General features: G+C 38.0%; 4 protein-coding genes across 10 annotated transcripts; 1 reads left to right on the forward strand and 3 right to left on the reverse strand.

Annotated features, from left to right (window-relative positions):
* Positions 1-369: 369 nt before the first annotated feature.
* On the reverse strand, positions 370-3,617 carry LOC111250157 (mini-chromosome maintenance complex-binding protein). 2 transcript variants are annotated; one of them, XM_022804942.2, is made up of 3 exons: positions 3,379-3,520; positions 2,852-2,885; positions 370-2,076 (listed from the first exon to the last, which is right to left on the reverse strand). In XM_022804942.2, the coding sequence occupies exon 3, from the start codon at positions 2,008-2,010 to the stop codon at positions 493-495; it is 1,518 nt and encodes a 505-aa protein (XP_022660677.1). In that variant the 5' UTR covers positions 2,011-2,076; positions 2,852-2,885; positions 3,379-3,520; the 3' UTR covers positions 370-492. The 2 variants fall into 2 exon arrangements, with proteins under 2 accessions (XP_022660677.1, XP_022660676.1); XM_022804941.2 differs by lacking the exon at positions 2,852-2,885 and having other exon boundaries at positions 3,379-3,617.
* A 1,360-nt stretch (positions 3,618-4,977) lies between these two features.
* mldr (mitochondrial ribonuclease P catalytic subunit) lies at positions 4,978-12,110 on the reverse strand. Of its 5 annotated transcripts, none has more exons than XM_022805432.2 (4): positions 11,956-12,088; positions 8,154-8,385; positions 7,006-7,271; positions 4,978-5,277 (listed from the first exon to the last, which is right to left on the reverse strand). In XM_022805432.2, the coding sequence occupies exons 1-4, from the start codon at positions 11,992-11,994 to the stop codon at positions 5,092-5,094; spliced, it is 723 nt and encodes a 240-aa protein (XP_022661167.1). In that variant the 5' UTR covers positions 11,995-12,088; the 3' UTR covers positions 4,978-5,091. The 5 variants fall into 5 exon arrangements, with proteins under 5 accessions (XP_022661167.1, XP_022661168.1, XP_086842157.1 ...); XM_022805433.2 differs by having other exon boundaries at positions 6,998-7,271; XM_086986031.1 differs by lacking the exon at positions 11,956-12,088 and adding an exon at positions 11,767-11,877.
* Positions 12,111-12,297: 187 nt separating this feature from the next.
* Positions 12,298-14,630, forward strand: l(2)k09848 (WD repeat domain 74 lethal (2) k09848). Its single transcript, XM_022805436.2, has 3 exons — positions 12,298-12,492; positions 12,930-13,863; positions 14,077-14,630. The coding sequence occupies exons 1-3, from the start codon at positions 12,298-12,300 to the stop codon at positions 14,259-14,261; spliced, it is 1,314 nt and encodes a 437-aa protein (XP_022661171.1). The 3' UTR covers positions 14,262-14,630.
* An 894-nt stretch (positions 14,631-15,524) lies between these two features.
* LOC111250343 (uncharacterized) lies at positions 15,525-18,198 on the reverse strand. 2 transcript variants are annotated; one of them, XM_022805443.2, is made up of 4 exons: positions 18,033-18,198; positions 17,535-17,645; positions 16,922-17,227; positions 15,525-16,487 (listed from the first exon to the last, which is right to left on the reverse strand). In XM_022805443.2, exons 1-4 carry the CDS (start codon positions 18,196-18,198, stop codon positions 16,234-16,236), a joined length of 837 nt encoding a protein of 278 aa, XP_022661178.1. In that variant the 3' UTR covers positions 15,525-16,233. The 2 variants fall into 2 exon arrangements, with proteins under 2 accessions (XP_022661178.1, XP_022661176.1); XM_022805441.2 differs by having other exon boundaries at positions 17,457-17,645.
* Positions 18,199-18,578: the final 380 nt, after the last annotated feature.

Genomic DNA, 18,578 nt, shown 5'->3' on the forward strand with positions numbered 1-18,578 from the left:
AATGCAGTGGAAACGCGAAACACGAATCCCTTATAATGAAAATGTTCAGTTCAAGTTGTAGTTTCTTTTTAACACTAAAAAAGAATCGCATTCCCCTGTACTATTGGTATTTTGAACAAACGTATGTTTCTCGAAGACACATAAATTTTATAGATCCTTATAGTACCACTATATTGTAGAAGTTAACCAAATGGCTCTCTGCAAATCTGCACCATATGTTCCACTGGCCCGTGAAAGGGTTTTATTGTTATAAATTGTTTATTTTCAAACATATACCTGTTCTGAAATTTAATAACGCACGAATAGTTCAGTTGAGTTCTGATGTACGTGAATGGTAAATATGACATAACTGAATAAACACACGAATCGTTTGTGCATATAATATATATTTACATAGAAATTTCCCAGAACAACTAGAAACCGGCATACAAATGACTACTTGAGTGTCTAACATATCTACCCAATGATAAGTTATAAGTTCTTTTCGCTTTTTCAAGCTGTCTGCCAATTCTGAGTACACCTAGCAAGACGCTCAGCTTCAAGCTCTTTAGCATGGATCCATGATTCAGGACTAAGGTCCAGTTCGCCTTTCGACAATGCCACGTACCTAGCCACGACGAGCAAGTTGTGAAGATCATCCGCAGTCATGGTCGAATTGGCAGTCCTCATAGCAACGAAATCTTCTTGTACTGCTTTTTGCATATCTTCGCTGAGTCTCTGATCCGAAATTTTCATTATGGTGACGTACCGACGGAGATTAGTCAGCAACTCCTCTGTAAGATGTTCTTTAAGTGTAGATGCCACTTCAGACAATTTGTCAAGTGACTGAGTGGGCTGTAACTTTACTTGAAAATCACAACGAATTAGACCTTTGCCTTGGGACACGTATAACACTGGCACGTCCGTATAGAATTCCATTTGATGGAACCCGAAATTATACTGAACAGACTGATTTTGAATCATGTTACCTAACGCCTTCACATTTTCGACACCTATAGCATTTAGCTGACCAGATTCAAGTGCATTTTCGTCACATATGATATGTGTGCCATCAGACAATTGCAAAAGCCCGGATTTAAGCCGGTTCAGGTCATAATCTTTGCTGGGAATAAACTTTGTTCCGTTGAGAAATTCCAATGACATTGGCACCAGATGACTTTTAGTTACGAGCTGTGAAAGCAACTCAGCGAGGAGCTTCGCTTGTTCACCGGCAACGTTTCGTAGATTCAATGAAAATTTTCCAAGAGGCAAAACATCATGTCGCACGTAGACTCTCGATATCAGATGCAAAAGAACGTATTCAGCAGTTTGCTCGTCGCCAAGAAAAACTTGCTTCAGAATAGACAAAAACTCACTTCGCCATTTAGGTGCCTCTTCTAAAACTCTTCGACGGACGATGGCACTTTCTTCCTCGACGTAGTAACCAAGGAGCGGATTCTGGTGGGTAATTTTCTTACAAAATACAGCGTGTACTCGTGGCACGAGTGAGCTAGGGGGATTCTTGAAATAATATTCGTCAGAACCGAAAGGAGCAGTTTCTGCTTGGTTTTCATCGGTTTTTTCTGGAAAATGCGATAAGATTCCTATAACCTCAATGACGTCGTTGAGCCGTATATTCGCATTGTCCATGTATACCTTTACAATGCATGACTTCTGATGAGTGGGTAATGGAAAGCAGTTTGGTCTAAGATGACCCGCTTCGTTTACTTCTCCATGTTGGAACCTGCTTTTCTTCTTTGGAACCTCTTCATTTTGATTCGTCGCCATATCTATATCCACACTCTTGCTCGTGGTGAGGGCAATAAAGGCCTGATGGTAACCGTTGATAACCCACTCGTTCTCAGCTGGTATGGCTATGCAATGCCAAGTAGATCGGTCCATTGGCCGCGAATCCACAATCTCATCCCCAAAGTCTTCGTCAAACGGATCTCTAAAGAGTGAAGTTATTACAGCGTCGTCTTTACGGTATGCCGGCATGAAGTATTCAGGATCATACATGTCTTGAATCATGCACCTGAAGCGCACAAGTTGTCCCACCCTCAACTGGTCCTGAGGGATGTCGTTCAGGGAAGGCACCTGTAATGAACACAACAATCGAACAAAGAATGATGTGCTCATCCCAAACACTGCGATGACTCAGAATGTTTAAGTCTTCTTCTGTACACCTAAAAAAATAATTTTTCTATCCTTTTTCGTCATATTAAGGTAACACTAAACAGTTATTAGTGTACAGAAACACATAGTTACGTGTACGTTTCTTCCTTTACTGGACGGAATAATTTTTTTCAATTATAAAAGCAATTATTGTACGAACGTTATCGAAAATTGACATTGTATAATAACTGGGAAGGAAGGCAAGAGCAGTAATAGAGATCCAAAAAAGTTAAGCATAGGCTTGAAACTTTTTTTTAATATCTATGACAGCTAAGAGGTTCAAAGCTATAAACGATAATTGTGTTTCATTACTAAGTTATAACCGCCATCATACAGGTCGGAGCCTATGAGTATTAGCTAGTTGCCTTATGTGCTCGGAACAGTTTGGCATTAACCTGTGATATACAAATACATTTCACGTTAATCACTGATTCATATCACTGTATATTCTTATATGTTTAGATATCGCATTGATGAGTTGAATGAAAACGATGGCTGCTTCTAGTCTTCACAGAGCTAACCGGCCAACTAATTTTTATATTTAATACGGCGTCGTATTTATTATTTATAGACATCGACAAAATTAAACACTTTGCGAGTTTTGCCTGGTGGCACTTGTGCATCCATTTAATTCTTCATAAAAAGGCCACAACAGATATTGTAGAGCTCGATTATGATATATACACACTCGTCGTACCTTTATGGGTGAATGCCATGGTTAGTTCGCGGTACTGGAAAGAAACAACTTTGTGACTAAAGCACACTGCTACAAATGTTGTGCATGGTGTTTTCATTTATTGCCAATACATTTTATTTTTCATTAAAATTACTGTATTGTACTCTATTTGAATTATATTGGGGTAACAAGAAAATTCGTGAACACGTAATGATGCGAATGATAACATTTTTTTTTATTTTGTATTACAGACGTTATATTGATTGTATGCTTGTAATCTATTCTGTATAAACAAAGTGTAGAGTGCAGAAGACAGATGAAAACAAGAAGCAACAGTTAACAATTACCTGCGATACTGGTTACAAGTTATTCAATAAGTAAGAAATCTGTTAGCAATCGTATTGTAAATAAAATGGCATCTTTGCAGAATATAAAAGAATCAAAAGGATTTATTTATCTAGAAATATTCACTCAAAGCTCTACTCTTTATGTTTTCTTATTACACTGAGTACAGAAGTAAAATAAACGTGATAAAAATAAGAACCTACCTTAAGTAGGTCTTTAGTAGAACAGTCTAGCTGTTTCTTGAAGAACTCGAGCACCGTCTCGACAGTTTTTTCAGAATCATACTTACAAGCCTTGAAAATACTGTCTACCTCCTTAAGAGGTTTTTTAACCAAATCTTGCATTTTACACTATTTCTATTGAGTTCTTAACTGCTCTAAACTGGATAGATACTTAGCAACCGGACTTACGTAGTAAACTTCTGTTTACTTAGAATGTTGAAGCTTTGGCGCCAACATCGCAGAAAGGCGTAGAAGGTTCAATCGATCCTATAATGATCCGGCTCGGTACCAGTGGGTTACTCCTAGGCTGTTCCATCAATTATGAGAAACCTACAACAGATTCGTGAAATTAGGTGTTAATACAAAACACATTGTAAAATCTTATTATCAAAGGCTGCATTTTATATAAACCTTCTAGGTCCGCATGTGAATCGATTGCACTAGGCAAGGAAGAGTAGACATATACCTGAACCGTATCGTGGTGCTCCATAGGTACAGAACGATACGTCTGAATTAGGATTTCGTAGACGTAAACAGTTAAAGCGCACGATGTTCTATAAAATCGAAGATTCCTACTTCACGTAACTCTTCCAATTATTACTATTTATTTCACGCAGCTTTTCGCATGATTAATTTTCAGTATCTATTGATTCTGAAGCAGTGTACAACAACAACTTCTCAGATCGATAGGCTACCGTGCATTAAAAGTTCTGCTACATTGAAGCGAAAAAATATGATCATTTGTTCTCCCCTGCTTAAGAAGTTTTTTTCTCAGTTAGTGTATTAAAGAAACGGTGTCTATGGACTTAATATTGTCAGCATAATGGCCACATAATTATAAAAAATACTTAAGTTGGTTTTGGGTAACGGTGGATGAACGTTTATTGTTATGTCCAAGGAGTAAAGCTGCATATTAATGTTTATTTCGATACATCATTTCTGCGTGTTAGCTTAGCTGCCCACTCCATCGAGCCCAAAAGTCCAATTTAAACAATAATGAGAGGCAAGTTGTTATGTGTTGCCATTGCTTTATTTAACTATAATTAATTAGAATCTACCTTATATAATAGAGTCGGATCGTAAGCATATTTAGATGGACCGAACATTGGTACGTATTTATCTAATATCAGGTACCTAATTACCGTTGAAAAACAACAGAGTGGTAAAACATCACGACTAAAGATGACTTCAGTGTTCTATTCTCTTCATTACCGAAAGATAAGTAAAATTAGTTATTCAGATAAAGTCCGATTCTTTTATATATAGCGTAGCCTGTCATTGCATGCTAATTGATTGCAGAACCGGCAATATAAGTATCGCTCATTAAGTAGTACTGGAAGCAAAGTTTTGCATTTCATCAGGATCAACATATACACGTATGAAATAGACCTTTAAGAGTAACGACTGTCTTTAAGGAAAATGAGATGTTATAACAAAAGAGATTAGCTAGCGCTATAGATGATTTTCCAGACATACACAAAACACTTTCGTTAAAATTCGACAGTTGGGAACCACTCAACAGAAGAGTACCCAACACGTTTGACACATTTATGCATAACGTCATTGAAGACTCTTTGCACAGACGTATTATAAGATTTATTCATATATGATTGTAACTATCAGAATTCGCGTTACTACACAGTGTTATTCCTCAATAAAATAGGATAAACAATAGCTGTTTTTATCATAAATCAACTAAAATAGCTCTGGTTGTATACTCTCGGGCTTTTGATACCCGAACAAAACGTTGTAATGAATTTTGTTGCGCATAGCATCTGGTTCTATCTGTTGCGGCCATAAGACACCTCGAATTCTTGAGTTCGGAAGAAGCTTCCCAGTTGGATAAACGCCTCCAGGTGGAACCGCGGTCCGTATTCGACGCTGGAAATTTTATTTGGAAAAAATCTATTTATGACACGTTTGCAACAAATTGAAAAATTGCTACAATTTACGTTTACAATAACTGTACAGAGTCTCCCCGTAACCCCCTGCCATAAACGTTGTAACCTCACAATCGCTGCTGTATAAGAAAATGCGAAAATTTTAACAATAGCTTAATTTGATATTACGCGCTGAAGATATTCAGTGGGTTGTGTACCACAAGAGAAGGACGGCGAAAAAAACATAGAGGTCTTACAGTAGATACGTAAGGCTGTTCATGTAAAGCCCGTTCTGACTTGTTTATTGTTTTTTTATTTGAAATCCTCTCCATATCTGCCGGACGAAATATTTTAATTCAACCGAATACATACAGTATATTAACGTAAGAGAAACTATGATCTTGATATTAAGACACGTGCATGAGGTACCATGGCACCAAAATGGATTATGTAAACAAATTGTCAAGTTTGTCGCTTATGTAGGCGTTAGTATTATTCTAAATAAAGTTTAGGTACTACGTGATTGTGTACTTTCGACTACAACAGAAGAGAGAAACATCTGCAGAAGATAAATTGCAGTAAATCTGTTATCAGATTATCGATATCTCAGATCCAAAAAACTAACAGAAAAAAAAATTGATCAAATCGGATATTCAAAAATGTTCCTAGCAAATATTTGTTGCGTTTCTGTGCCGGCGTGTACAGCATTTAATACTGCTGGCTATGCCGACTAATACAATATAGCTTGTTCATGAATTTAATACAAGGCGTAGTTCTCCCTAGGAATGGTAGTGAGAGGTATCAACTCTACCGAAAAAAAAAAAAATAGGTTCAAAGCACAATGACCTAGTGGATAAATGGTCCACAGGAATTTTTGACAAATCACCTAGTAGAGCGTTGCTTTTCATCTAGGAGTACTTACTATATGATGTGTTGTTAATACTTTCAATCGCCCTTACCTAATGTTTAGGAAGTTTATAGTACCACATTTCCAAAAACGGACTACGATGCCATTGATCAATGTGATCAATAAATCAAAAAGACTCTAGTACTTTTTCATTAAATAAATTTAGCATGTAAATGACGATCGCCAGCTCATAACGCGTTCAATTTTTTAAGGCTTTACGTATTTCTCGATATACACACCCGCCTGGCACATCGGTTATGTGCCAGCTTTTTTTAACAAAATATCTCTGCCTTCATTCGCAAATCAAAATCATAGATGTCGTCAAAAGTCGTAGCTAGAAGTCGAGCTCAAGGTCTCCTTTTTAAAAAAAATGTACCAATTCTGAGCTATGCGTTAATAACATCGAGGACTTCCTCTTTTAGATCGTCGGTCGTTTTGAATTTTCGAGTTTACAGAACAGATCTTCATACATAGCACATGTTTCATCAATCGATATAAAAAAAAATAATAAAGTCAGTTTTAACATTTCATTTTGGTAAGCTTAAACTCAAAATAAAAAGTATTTACTCAAATGGTAACGATCCCCTAATTTGTTTTTTGGGTTATTAAATGTCACTACACTATTGTATTAAATGGATCGCAAGTCATTTGAGTGTGAATGAAAAGCTTAAGTCGTCTTTAACGTACTGTACTTACGACTTGTGCTTCGTTATACCTAAACATATATGGATATTTATTTAAATGATTTGTCGCATCATTTTAAAGCATTCCGTATTATATTTTACAGCATCTGTATGTATTTATATGTGCCTACCTACTTACAAAAGGTATGAGTGGACTGATATGTACTAAAGTGTACATCTTCTGCTTGTGATCATAGTACATACGGACAGGACACATCTTGTTGAAAAAAACAAACACTATGATCATACACATGAAAAACACTTCAGCAAGTTTTTTTTCTGTTTCTGTAAAATCTTTCAACTTTTTTGCTTTGTTCTTCTTCTGGTGTGGTGAATTTTGGATATACTCCGTCGGTAAAATTTCATAGAATTGAATAAGGCAGTTCCGCATGGGCGTAGCTACATCTGCAAAATAAATATAGATATGATTACAGTTATTACTGCCCTAACGTAGAATACACTATTGTATTGTATTGTGTATTGGTTGCGATCTTAAAAACAGGTTTATTTTGCCGTGTACTGCTTACGGAGTCGAATTCGAGACGCACTCCCTACGGCCTTCTTTAGCTTGGATGCGCTAGTGGCACTTGTTGTTTGATTCAGTTGATACTCGTAAATAGTGGCAGATCTGATTCTGGTCAATCAAAAAAATTCACTAAACTAGGTGACAATGGATCCATTGATGATAAGGTCGTAGATGTGTGTTGCCCGATGCCCAAACCTCCACATATTACAATCGACTCTCGTATAACATGCTTATAGGTCAAATGCCTTTCTTCTAACTAACCTAGGTTACAGTATCTCTAGACATTAGCAATTGTAAAATTATACTGAATATAGTCACGCTAAAAAAACTGCAAGGCATTTATAACGGATTTGACAACAATGAGCGCGCACAAAAGGAATGAAATGAAAGCTACTATAGACTGAGTTGGTCCATCAGAATTTTATAGCACGAAAGATTACAAAAAACAGCTTAGATCTTATAGTATTTCACTAACAAATACCCAATAAATTACATATAATTAATACAGAAGTAAATAAAATAATCTGTACCTAAGTGCATGAGTGCAAAAAATATATTTTGTTAGACACGTTTTAAATAAAATGCTGACATTGTGAATAAGACTTTTAAAGTCTAAAAGAGACTACCGATGATATATATATAGATCCAATATAATAACGTGTTATCCCGAAAGCAAGTTTTTTAACATGTGTTATTAAACACGCCTTAAGATAAAGAAGAACTTGGAATAATGTTTCAGTAAATAGATAATCTTTCAATACCGATTTCCAGATACTGTAGCACGCGCACAAATACATTACAGCACAGGAATGCTGCGGCAAATGCCGATATATTTAAGTAGGTTTGATACGTCGATTTATAGACCATCTGTACGTTGTTGCTCAATTGCAAGCCATCTTTTTTAGCAATCGATACCTCACGGGCCGCAACATGCCTATGTCCCATTAGGAAAAAGCGGTGTTGCCCCACATGACGCCATTGATAACCAAGACTCTGAAAACGTAAATCAAAAAGAGACAAAAATCTACTTAGCAAAGTCGATAAGGAGATAACGAAAAACATCATATAGTAAATGGACATAATTTCGCAATCTAAAATAAGACCTAAAAATAGGCGGCAAACGTATCATGAAGGAACCTTTGAAATTGCAAACCATAGGCGCATTTATATCTTTCGTTTGCCATCTAAATTGCATAATTGTCAGAGCACTGACCGCACTGAGTTTAAAAAGGATGTCATCGCCTGGTACAGTGCTAAATGCTGCTTAGGTAAACCACAAATACGACTCGTCAGTGCAGAGCGTATTGCGTGTGTTGCAAACGTATAAAGCTAAGATGAGCATTGGATCAAGAGACGCGTTGCTTCGTCGAAAGAACCTAACGATTCTCTTAAACTTTAAGAAACAGTCGACTGAAAATAAGACCAGGAGGCTATAGCACTAGTTTATTTTGTCTTAATATGACGTGGACCTGATGGCTTTTTATGATCACTCTTATTTTTTAAAAGCACGGTAGGTAATGCCCAGCCCTAAAAATGGGTATGTGACATTCCTGTACGTAAACGTTACACAGAACGATCCTGCAAGGTATCTGAAATAAGGCCCACATATGAGCCTGGACAACGGTCGGTATTAGCAGATCATACTCCTGAAACTCCGAAGCTGTTATTAAACAAGTGGCGAAGTCTATGGACTTCCTAATCCATACAAATCTACATGAAATATGCTTACGGAAAACGAAGTCGGTCTCCGCTAAGATGTGCCAAGGTGCTTCATGAGAGCTGTAAAATCAATTGAGCACTTACGCCATAGCGACAGATGTTGTCTTCAAACAACAAAACTTTCAACAAACTTCTTTTATAAGATACTTTATTTTAGCTTTCGGGTACTTACTTTTTTTTTTTAATGTATATATATATATTAATAATAATAAGCTTTTATAATAAGTGTGTACTTGAGTTCATTTCCCATAATTCGGCCGAAGAATTAGGGAATAAGCGAAACTAAGGAAGTGACTTCAAGCCAAGATGAACAACTTTGGTGAGGCAACATATTCACCTTGAATTACCAGGAGGTAATCCAGGACGGTGTTAGCACCACTCTGGGTATTGGGATAGTAGTACAGATCAACAGTAGATTATTATTAAGATACAGGTACATATTATTCCTATAAGATTTCTTAATAAATGGTAATAATAGTTATTGGTTATTATTACTGATATATAAATATAAATAGAATCGGCTGAGCAAAATTTGCAAGCGTAATGCAATGTATACTGGGTTAATAATTGTGTACTTTAAGATCTATATTTATTTTTTTAATATTCGTTTGTATACTCGTTTTTATATCTACACCATGATTTATACAGTAAAATATTGTAAATACATATACCGTCAGAGCTAAATTTAAAATTTATTTCAAAACAGTAGAACACTTTATATATATATCCAGTTTAATATAAATTATATAAGCTTATCCAGATTATTTTTCACATGAACAGTGCGAAATATAATTAAGATCTTTTGTATCGCACACAAGCCCAGAGATTAGGTTGAAGTTGGCCTTGAATTCCTTCCGCATTCTTAAGTATGGGAAGATGCCAACCTCCGGGGTCCTTTTGGGCCACCATGTCATGCTTCAGGGGCGGCTGGCCCACTTGTCTATGTCGGGTGTTCAACCAACGTGTGAATAATCGAGTAATCTCGATAACAGCTGCGCAGTTGTCCTTCTCGTTCTTGTATCTGGGGCTAAGTTTAAACTTATGATCCCGAAAGTGGTCTGAACTCACTATTGTACAGTGAACGTTGCTGTATAGACATGCCAAAAACATAAACGGATCATCATTGCTAATGTTCTCCATCGTGTACAATAAGACACCACGAGGCAGATTCTTCACGGCTGGCCAGCGGTTCATATGCCGACGTCCCATTACAAGTACGCGCTTTTTCTCCTGTGTTGCAAGGCGTCGTGCTTCCACTGCGAGCGCCTTCTCGCCAAACCTATAGCCGATGTTTAGTCCGTCTAATACAACGTCGAAGGGGCCGTGTCGTCCCATAAATTCTTCAAAATGAGCAAGTTCAGCTGGTGTCGTTGTTTCAAATAGGTTATCACCTTGTTTTATAAGTTGCGTTTTCACGGCCTTACGAAGCTTTTGCAAATCGTCGTTGCGGATTTCCTGTGGTGGCAGCAACCTAGTTTTGCATTTAGGGCACCTCGAGGGATATGTAATCGAGGTGAGCTTGACATCAAATAATGGTTCCCATGCTGGACTAAGAAAAAAATCTTTGTCAAACTGTAAGTACATGCTAGCGGCCATTTCGAAAATACGACATGCACTGTCTAATTTCGCAAGAGCTGGTTCGCACTCACGTCCCGGCGCCCCTGGGTTTCTCGTGTACAGCTCGTAGAACCATTTTAGTGCTTCATCAATTTCTCCCACTTCGAACAATTTCCTTATAAAACGCCTAAGAGCGTTGATTGGCGTTCCTTCGATCTCGGTCAAATTATTAATTAGCGGAACAACTTCCCTCCAGTGGCTCGTTTGGCACAAGCCTTCAATAAGATGCGTAGTAGAAGCTGCATCAAACAGAGTGCCGTTTCGTCCTTTGAGATAATGCCAGGTCTTTACAATTTCTTCAGTTTTATTACAATGCCCAATGTAAAATGCAAGTTGGTTGACAGATAATCTTTCTATACCGTGTTCCTGCACAAATTCGGAAAGCAGTGCTGATTGGCCATTCTTTGCAAGTGCCCTGATTACCAAGTTTGTAAAAGATTGAGCCCCGATGATGCTAGGGGAAGGACGACAACTTGTATTTATCAATAGCTCCTTGACAAGGCGAGGAAATTCGTTCTCTCGCAGGTCGGTCCAAGACATCGTTTCTTTTTTCATCCGAATCATATCATAGATTTTATTTTCCAGTGCTGATAATAGGGGACTAGCCTTTGTTTGGCTGGTTCTCGTTGACGGCAGCTGGATAATAGAAATGGGCGAAATTACCCGCAACAAAGGCCGCATCATAATTCACAATGGGCTGCAATTTGAAAGCAGACAAAATGTCAATGTAATAACATCGATTATCGTTATCCGCCTATACCGTTTGTCGCTACGTTTTAATATAAGTCTTTGGTGCGGACTGCAGCCTAATTTACAATTATTGATATTGTGCTTGGCACCGTTCTAAAACAGATTGAGGTTCGTCAAGATGTGCTTTTAGCATTTATTAAATAGGCGATGTCCTACAGAATACGTATCTAGCTAGACCACTGAGACACGAACAACGCTATGCTCCTTTTTATGTTCACTTTCGAATTGCAGCCCTAATTTATCAATTTTAACAATTGCACTGTAAACTCTACAACATATTGGACATACTTTAGTCGTCAACCTCTCGAGTGCCTAATTAGGCCACACGATCACGTCCGTTACAATAACGGTGAGCCCTTGCTCAACCTTTCAAAGATACCTATGCTTTCCACTAGCGGACCGCACTAACTATGTCATTCGTTCAGTTTGGTAATAAGAGAGAAGTAATTTTTGTTACTTGTACACCGACTAACTCACCTTAAGCAACTTCTTATGACAAGATAACACAGCCCACATAGCTCTTTGTTCGCCTGTCCGGTTTAAGGATGTCGCGCATGAAACCACCGTGTTTACGACAAATCGCTTAATCCGCGGAACCACGTTTCCAAATTGACGGATAGTCTGTTTTGTAGCCCAACACTCGCGATCCACTGCGCCGTGGTCAGCAATCTATTGGTAAATAATACTGATAGATACGCGCATAAGTTGTGAACTGTGGCTGTGGAAAATACAATTACCGCTCTAAAAAGTTATTACGAAGCTTCTCCTTGATAGTGCGCCGCTTGAAGGTGCACCTGTCATTAACAATAAGAAGAAAATATGAACACTGGAACGGGAGCGATGTACCACGTGTATTGCGGAGCAGAAACAGGTCTTTTGAAAGGTGTAAATACGGCTAAAAAGATGTTCCTTAATCTGAACAAATCGGCTGACTTAAATCGAGATTATGAGATCACAGCACTCCTTTGGGCTAACACCGAAGAGACTCATATTCATTGTGCGCTACGAAAACAGGTTTGTTCCTACTGACTTTTGTTGTAATATTTACATCAAATAAAATGATTCATAATTCATTCTAGACCCAGATCTGATAGCGTCAATTTTCATAACCTATGATGTGTGCTTTTATGGAACCTCGGCGGATGGCCTCTAGTGCACAAGAACTTCTTAATACATAAGTTCGGCCTAATTTAAGTGAATGTGCAAAGAAAACGATTTTACAAAATGCAATAAATGTTAAATTCTCCTAACTTGTTAATTTAATTAGCTTTTTGTATCGTTATCGTACAGATTTACAGGTTAATTAGTACCGGCTAATACCATTAAACTAGAACTAGATCTTGTTGCTATGATTTATGTTTTGCTGATGTCTTAAATACAATAAGATAACAATCCGATAAGATTGGGTGCGACAGTGCAACTTACTATGCTTTCTACTTTATAACTTACAGGTGGTGAAAACGTACGATGCCCAGTCGGGTCTCTTACTTAAAACAGTCGATGTCCAGGCTGGCGAAGGGTCCATTAAAGGTCTCGAGATGATGGGTGATGCTCTTGTAACTTGTTCTCAATCAGGTGCGTTTCGCGTGTGGCGGCCATCGCGGGAAATTATAGACGAACATATACCGGAACTTGAGCTCGACGTGGGACCAAATATCTTTCGTATGCGACGAAACCCAACGTCTGAGCAAATCTTCGCTACAGGCGGTAAAGAAAATGAGCTTAAGTTGTGGGACTTGAATGCTACGGAAAAGCCGGTATTTGTTGCTAAGAATGTCCGGAACGATCATCTTGATTTGAGGGTGCCGGTTTGGGTGACGGATTTACGCTTCTGGGAAGACTCGAAAGTTGTTGTAGGAACCGGTTACAATAAGATTCGTGTGTATGACACAAAATGTGGCCAAAGAAGACCCGTCGCTGAAATGCCGTTTGACGAATATCCTATAACGTGCCTATCGCTTGCCGGTGAGCGAAACCCAAGTTGTGTCCTTGTGGGCAATACGCACGGGCGTGTTGCCCTATTCGATATCCGCAAACAAAGAATCGTGCACTGCTTTAAAGGGTTCGCAGGTTCGGTACGAGCAGTCGAAGTCCATCCATTAAAACCTTATGTCGTGTCGTGTAGTCTCGACCGATTTCTGCGTGTTCACGACTTTGAGAGACATCTGTTGTTATCCAAGATCTATCTGAAATCCCGTCTGAGTTCGCTCTTACTTAGAACTGCTGGAGGAAAACATTCAATTCGGCTGGAGGAAGAAGAGGAGGAAAAACGACGCGTGGAAGAAGAGCAAGCAATGGCAGTGGAAGAAGGACAGGACAATCAAGATAATAAGATTCAGCCTGACGACGGAAACGACAGCGATGATCAACTCTGGAACCGTATGGGTACGTAGGAGTTTATTCCTTTAAGTAGAATTTATGTATTTAGCGTTGCGCAGACTGCAGAAACATCATATTTTCATTTCATCTAGTATGCGCACCTTGAACAATTTGATAGCACATTGATTGAGTTCACACAGTATGAGGTATAATTAATACCAGCGCATACGCGTTCTGATTGCTGTTGTATTGTGGCTATCGACGTATCAATGGGTACAGGCCTTATGAAGGAGGAAGCCGAAAGCGGCATAGAAAGTGATGATGAAATCAACGAATCGGCTTTGCTGAGTCACGAGCGCCAGAAAAGGAAGCGCCAACGTCAGAGAAAATCCGAGAAGAACAATGCTGAAATTAAGAAGATCCGAGATTCCGGAAGCGTACAACAACAACAAATCGACCATTAATAACATGACAATGGCTTCCTGTTTTGCACGAAAAGCACTTACCGCAGGTAGCTTATGATTATAAGTGGTAAGCATAATGTATATATCTGAAGCATGGATTACACGCTATGTACCAGAAAAATCGAAGAGTGAACGATAGCGTGACAGTTACTGTAAACAATGTATCGCTATAAATAGTCAAATATTGCAGTTCCATGGGCCATTGACCTCTGTGTGTGTGGGTGTTGGTGTTGTTGACTTTTATCGTGGTCAGTTTACTGTTAGTTTAACAGCGAAACCACTGGAAAGTTCATTAGGATTCATGGATACCTTAGGTACATATATCGAATGTATACAAAATATGCTTCAATAAACTAACTATTGAGTAAATTAAGTTCTCTTTTAATGCAAAGACATCGTGCCCCAAAAGGTTATATACTCTCTGAAAGTTCGCAATTCAATACAACTAAATCTAGTTTCCTACTATTATTACTAGTATTGATCTACTGGTAGAACTGGATCAGGTTACTGAAACAGAATTTGGGTTTATCTACTCACTATACCACAATATATTATTATTTGAGCTGCCTGTCCTTATCTTGAGGCCATAAGAGAGATACAAAATAGTGTGAGTCGGTTATACACAATAGAGAAGCTATTAAAATGTATAGCGGACTTTACCCAGTGATTGTAGTTTTTTTTTTAATACAAGCCACTTGAGGGCTTTTATCGCCCAATCACACCAATTAGATTTGATGGAATAGCAACCGAGTATAATTATTACCATATTTTAGGTGCACTTGCCAAGGTTTACTAGTTGTGTATACTTCTGTTATTCACAGCTGTAAATCATTGTATAGCTACTTGCAATCATTTTTGATATAATTGCGCCTTTGTAATTTTGTAAGGAAACAATAGCTTCCAGTATTTTGTGCTTATGTGCTTATGAATTTCATCTTTATTATATATAAGGTTTATTATATATAAGGAATAAATGTTGTATCTGGAATACATACGTCGAGCGATACGACAATTTTTATTAAGTTTATAGTGTATGCATGACGTGTATAGGCATTTTTGGGGCCAGAAGAGCTGACGAAAAATATAAATGTTGTACCCACTAGCAATGATAATAAAAGCTAACCAACGACGCGAATCTAAGCTACCTAGACGTTGTAATAATGAGTAGCAGAGTGGTTAGATAATCATATAAATTCCCACCTAGTAGTCATTTCCGCTGACGAAATCCTTTTTTTAATCACCTATGTCAGAAAGAAATACATATTTGGTAATTTTGCTCTTTTTACTTCTCCTTCATTTATAATTAGAGCAACAGCTTTATTATTGCGCACTCTATATACACTCTGCGTCGATACTTTCAAATATCGACGCTCATTAAATACGCTTACTTGTTACAAAATATTCAAAATCACTGACGTAGCGTCTTTACTAACTTGAAAATGTTGTGAAGAACCTTTTAGTGAATTTATAAGTTATTATATTGTTCAGATAAATTGTGCAGTATTATATTGTTTAGCATGGTAAAAATTTGGAGAAACAGGCTCCCACATATGCGTGTGGGAGTATGTGTGATAAAATGTTTATTTTGAAAATTATTATCTCCGGCGTTCATTAGGATTCAATTATTTCGCTCTATGCAATTATTACTACTGACCCTTGAAGGACCATAAGTCATAAATAGATACAGAAAACAAATGTTAGCAGAACACGATGGATGCAATATATGTACATGGAAAAAAAAACCGGGAGTTGTTTTTTGATCAAAAAATCTAAAAAGTGCGTGGTACATTTTGTACGGCGCCTAGACAAGACTAAAGGCTTAGAAAACTTTTTTTGAGCAGATTTTGTACGAGGTGATCTCCGTAGAGAAGTCCGGTTAGGACTGCCGACATCCGGTGTTTTATTTTGGCGGTTTTGCTCAGTCATTCGTTGAGAAGCAAATCAACGGCCACATCGATGTCACCGCCCGTTCTCATTCGTTGAGAAGCAAGTCAACGGCCATATCGACGTCACCGCCCGTTCTGACAAGGGCTCGTACACATGCTCGTTCATCAGTTAGACCCATCTCACGCATGATGGCTAATTGGGAGCTAAAAGCTTGAGATGCTACGTGATTTTCTGAATAGGTCGTTTGAAGAGCAGCTTGCAGCATTTCGTCGGTGATAGTTAAGCGGCCCGTCTGCTGATCTGGGGTTCTAACACCACTGGACTGCGACCGCGATCCACCTGCACCAAACAAACATAGCGCAACCGAATAAAAAAAAAATTGAATAAGTGTTGCTTACTTGACTTACCAGCCATTTATTATTAACTATAGTACTAATAATGTTTGGTTAATATAAGATTTATTGCATTATTGATGCATTAGTAAGCTTTCAATTAACAATTGGTATTCTTTATTGTAATTTATCTATATCTAGTAGTATATTTAAAATATAATTGAATGTCTGGGGAAAGGGATAGATCAATCAGTAAGATGGAATGCTAATAAGCGGGCAAATAATATTCCGTTTTGAATATGGCGGAAGATTCGTTATCGATATTCGATCTATTCTGTTAAACAAGTTCCCGTCATAAGATCGCAACTGATTTTTCTCATAGTGGTAGCAGCAACGGCGCATTTAGTAAGTAGAGGAAATGTAGGTTAAGTGTCCATTTACCTGGCCTCGGCACTTGTTGTTGATAACCCTGCATTTCATCATCGCTCGAGTCTTCGCTGAGAGCATCAACCGAGTACGCGTTGCCAGACTGCTTTGGTGCCGGTACACCTTGCGACATAACGCACAACATCGCCTTTTTCAAAGCGTCTCCGAGATAGGGATGCTCTTGGGCAATTCTGTCTAATACTACCTGGTTTTTGTCAATAACCCACTTCTTGAGAAGCCGCTCACTTTGCAAAAGCGCGATTGTAGAACACTCGAGGTGGGGCATAGAACGTAGCACCTGCATCTGTATATCGACTTTCCCTGTTACGGTACACAAATGTAAATTATAATATAATAAACACCTCTCTAATGCATGACGAATATACCAAAATTTGCCCAGAAAATGTGCTCGATTACGTAGGAAACAAGACGATAATTCTCACAAGCCAAACTTCGATTATCGCCTAAGAAATGTACTTAATTCACATGATTTTGTGAATAAAGAAGACACTTCTTGCTTGACGACGTTGATTCATTAAAGGTGGCTTACCTATGGCGTGTAAGGCTCTCATTTTTACTAGTTCTTTTACACATGCGACTATATTATCCTTATTCTTTTGTGGATCACCTCCAGTACTCGGTGATGGCCTGGTAGTTTCGATCTTGGGGTAAAGGAGTACTGTTGAATCTTTTTTCACGCCTGCCGCTTCTAAGCTTATAGAATCATTTAGAATTTTTCCTGCATAAAGACCAAAACGATAATGAATAGTTACCATAATTATTAACAAAATGCTAGCAGTTAATTTCTTTTTTCGAAACTAACTTTTTCGAATAAATAAAAAGGTTACGTAAGCCAGTCAGAAATTCAGCCGATCGTTGTATGTACTAGCGTGTTAAGAAATCAACGGAACTCTTCTTGCGTATCTCGAAAAAACAGCCTTATATATCACTTAACGGTACTGTATATACGGGTCGCCGCACCGAGGTATAATGCCTCAAACTGATGTCACAGTGCCACAAAAAGACTACACCATTTTTAGATTTAATCTTCATTTTTAGATGTGCATCACTGGCTGATCGCTACCAAATAAAGAAGGTATTATAAAATAAAAAACTAAAAAGTTACCTGCGTAGATGAGCTGGAAATGGTCGAGATGTCTGCCGAACGTGTCTCCAATAAGAGTTCTTAGCTGACCAACTGTAGTGCCTCGTTCGACCGTGAAGCATTTCTCACGGCACATTTCCTCTTCAGTTTTTCCTGGACTCATTTCCATTATGTATACTTGAGACATACTGGGTCAAGTGCTAATAACAAAGCAAGTTGAATCAAGCCTAGTTAGTTTAATCCAGGAGAGAATAGAATAAAATTTGCTGCCATGCAAAGAAACAGATTTCTTTAACACCCAGCATTAAAAATCATTAAACTAACACTGCTGACCAATGAACATAATGACATAAGCGTGTTTCAGGTCTAAGCTCAAATTCAATAAAGGTATATTTTCGCAGAGCACCTTATTCAAATTTCCATTTAATTTATTTATATTAATTTAATGAATCCAAGTATTGTATTAGCTTTTTCTAATAATAGAGAATAAAGGACTACTATGCATTCTTGGCAATTCACTTTCACGTGTGCCACGGGTGCGTGCAGTGAGCTAGCAAAGATTTTGCC

This window comes from Varroa destructor, unplaced genomic scaffold (assembly GCF_002443255.2).
Source record: "Varroa destructor unplaced genomic scaffold, Vdes_3.0 BEIS01000004.1, whole genome shotgun sequence".
NCBI lineage: Eukaryota > Metazoa > Arthropoda > Arachnida > Mesostigmata > Varroidae > Varroa > Varroa destructor.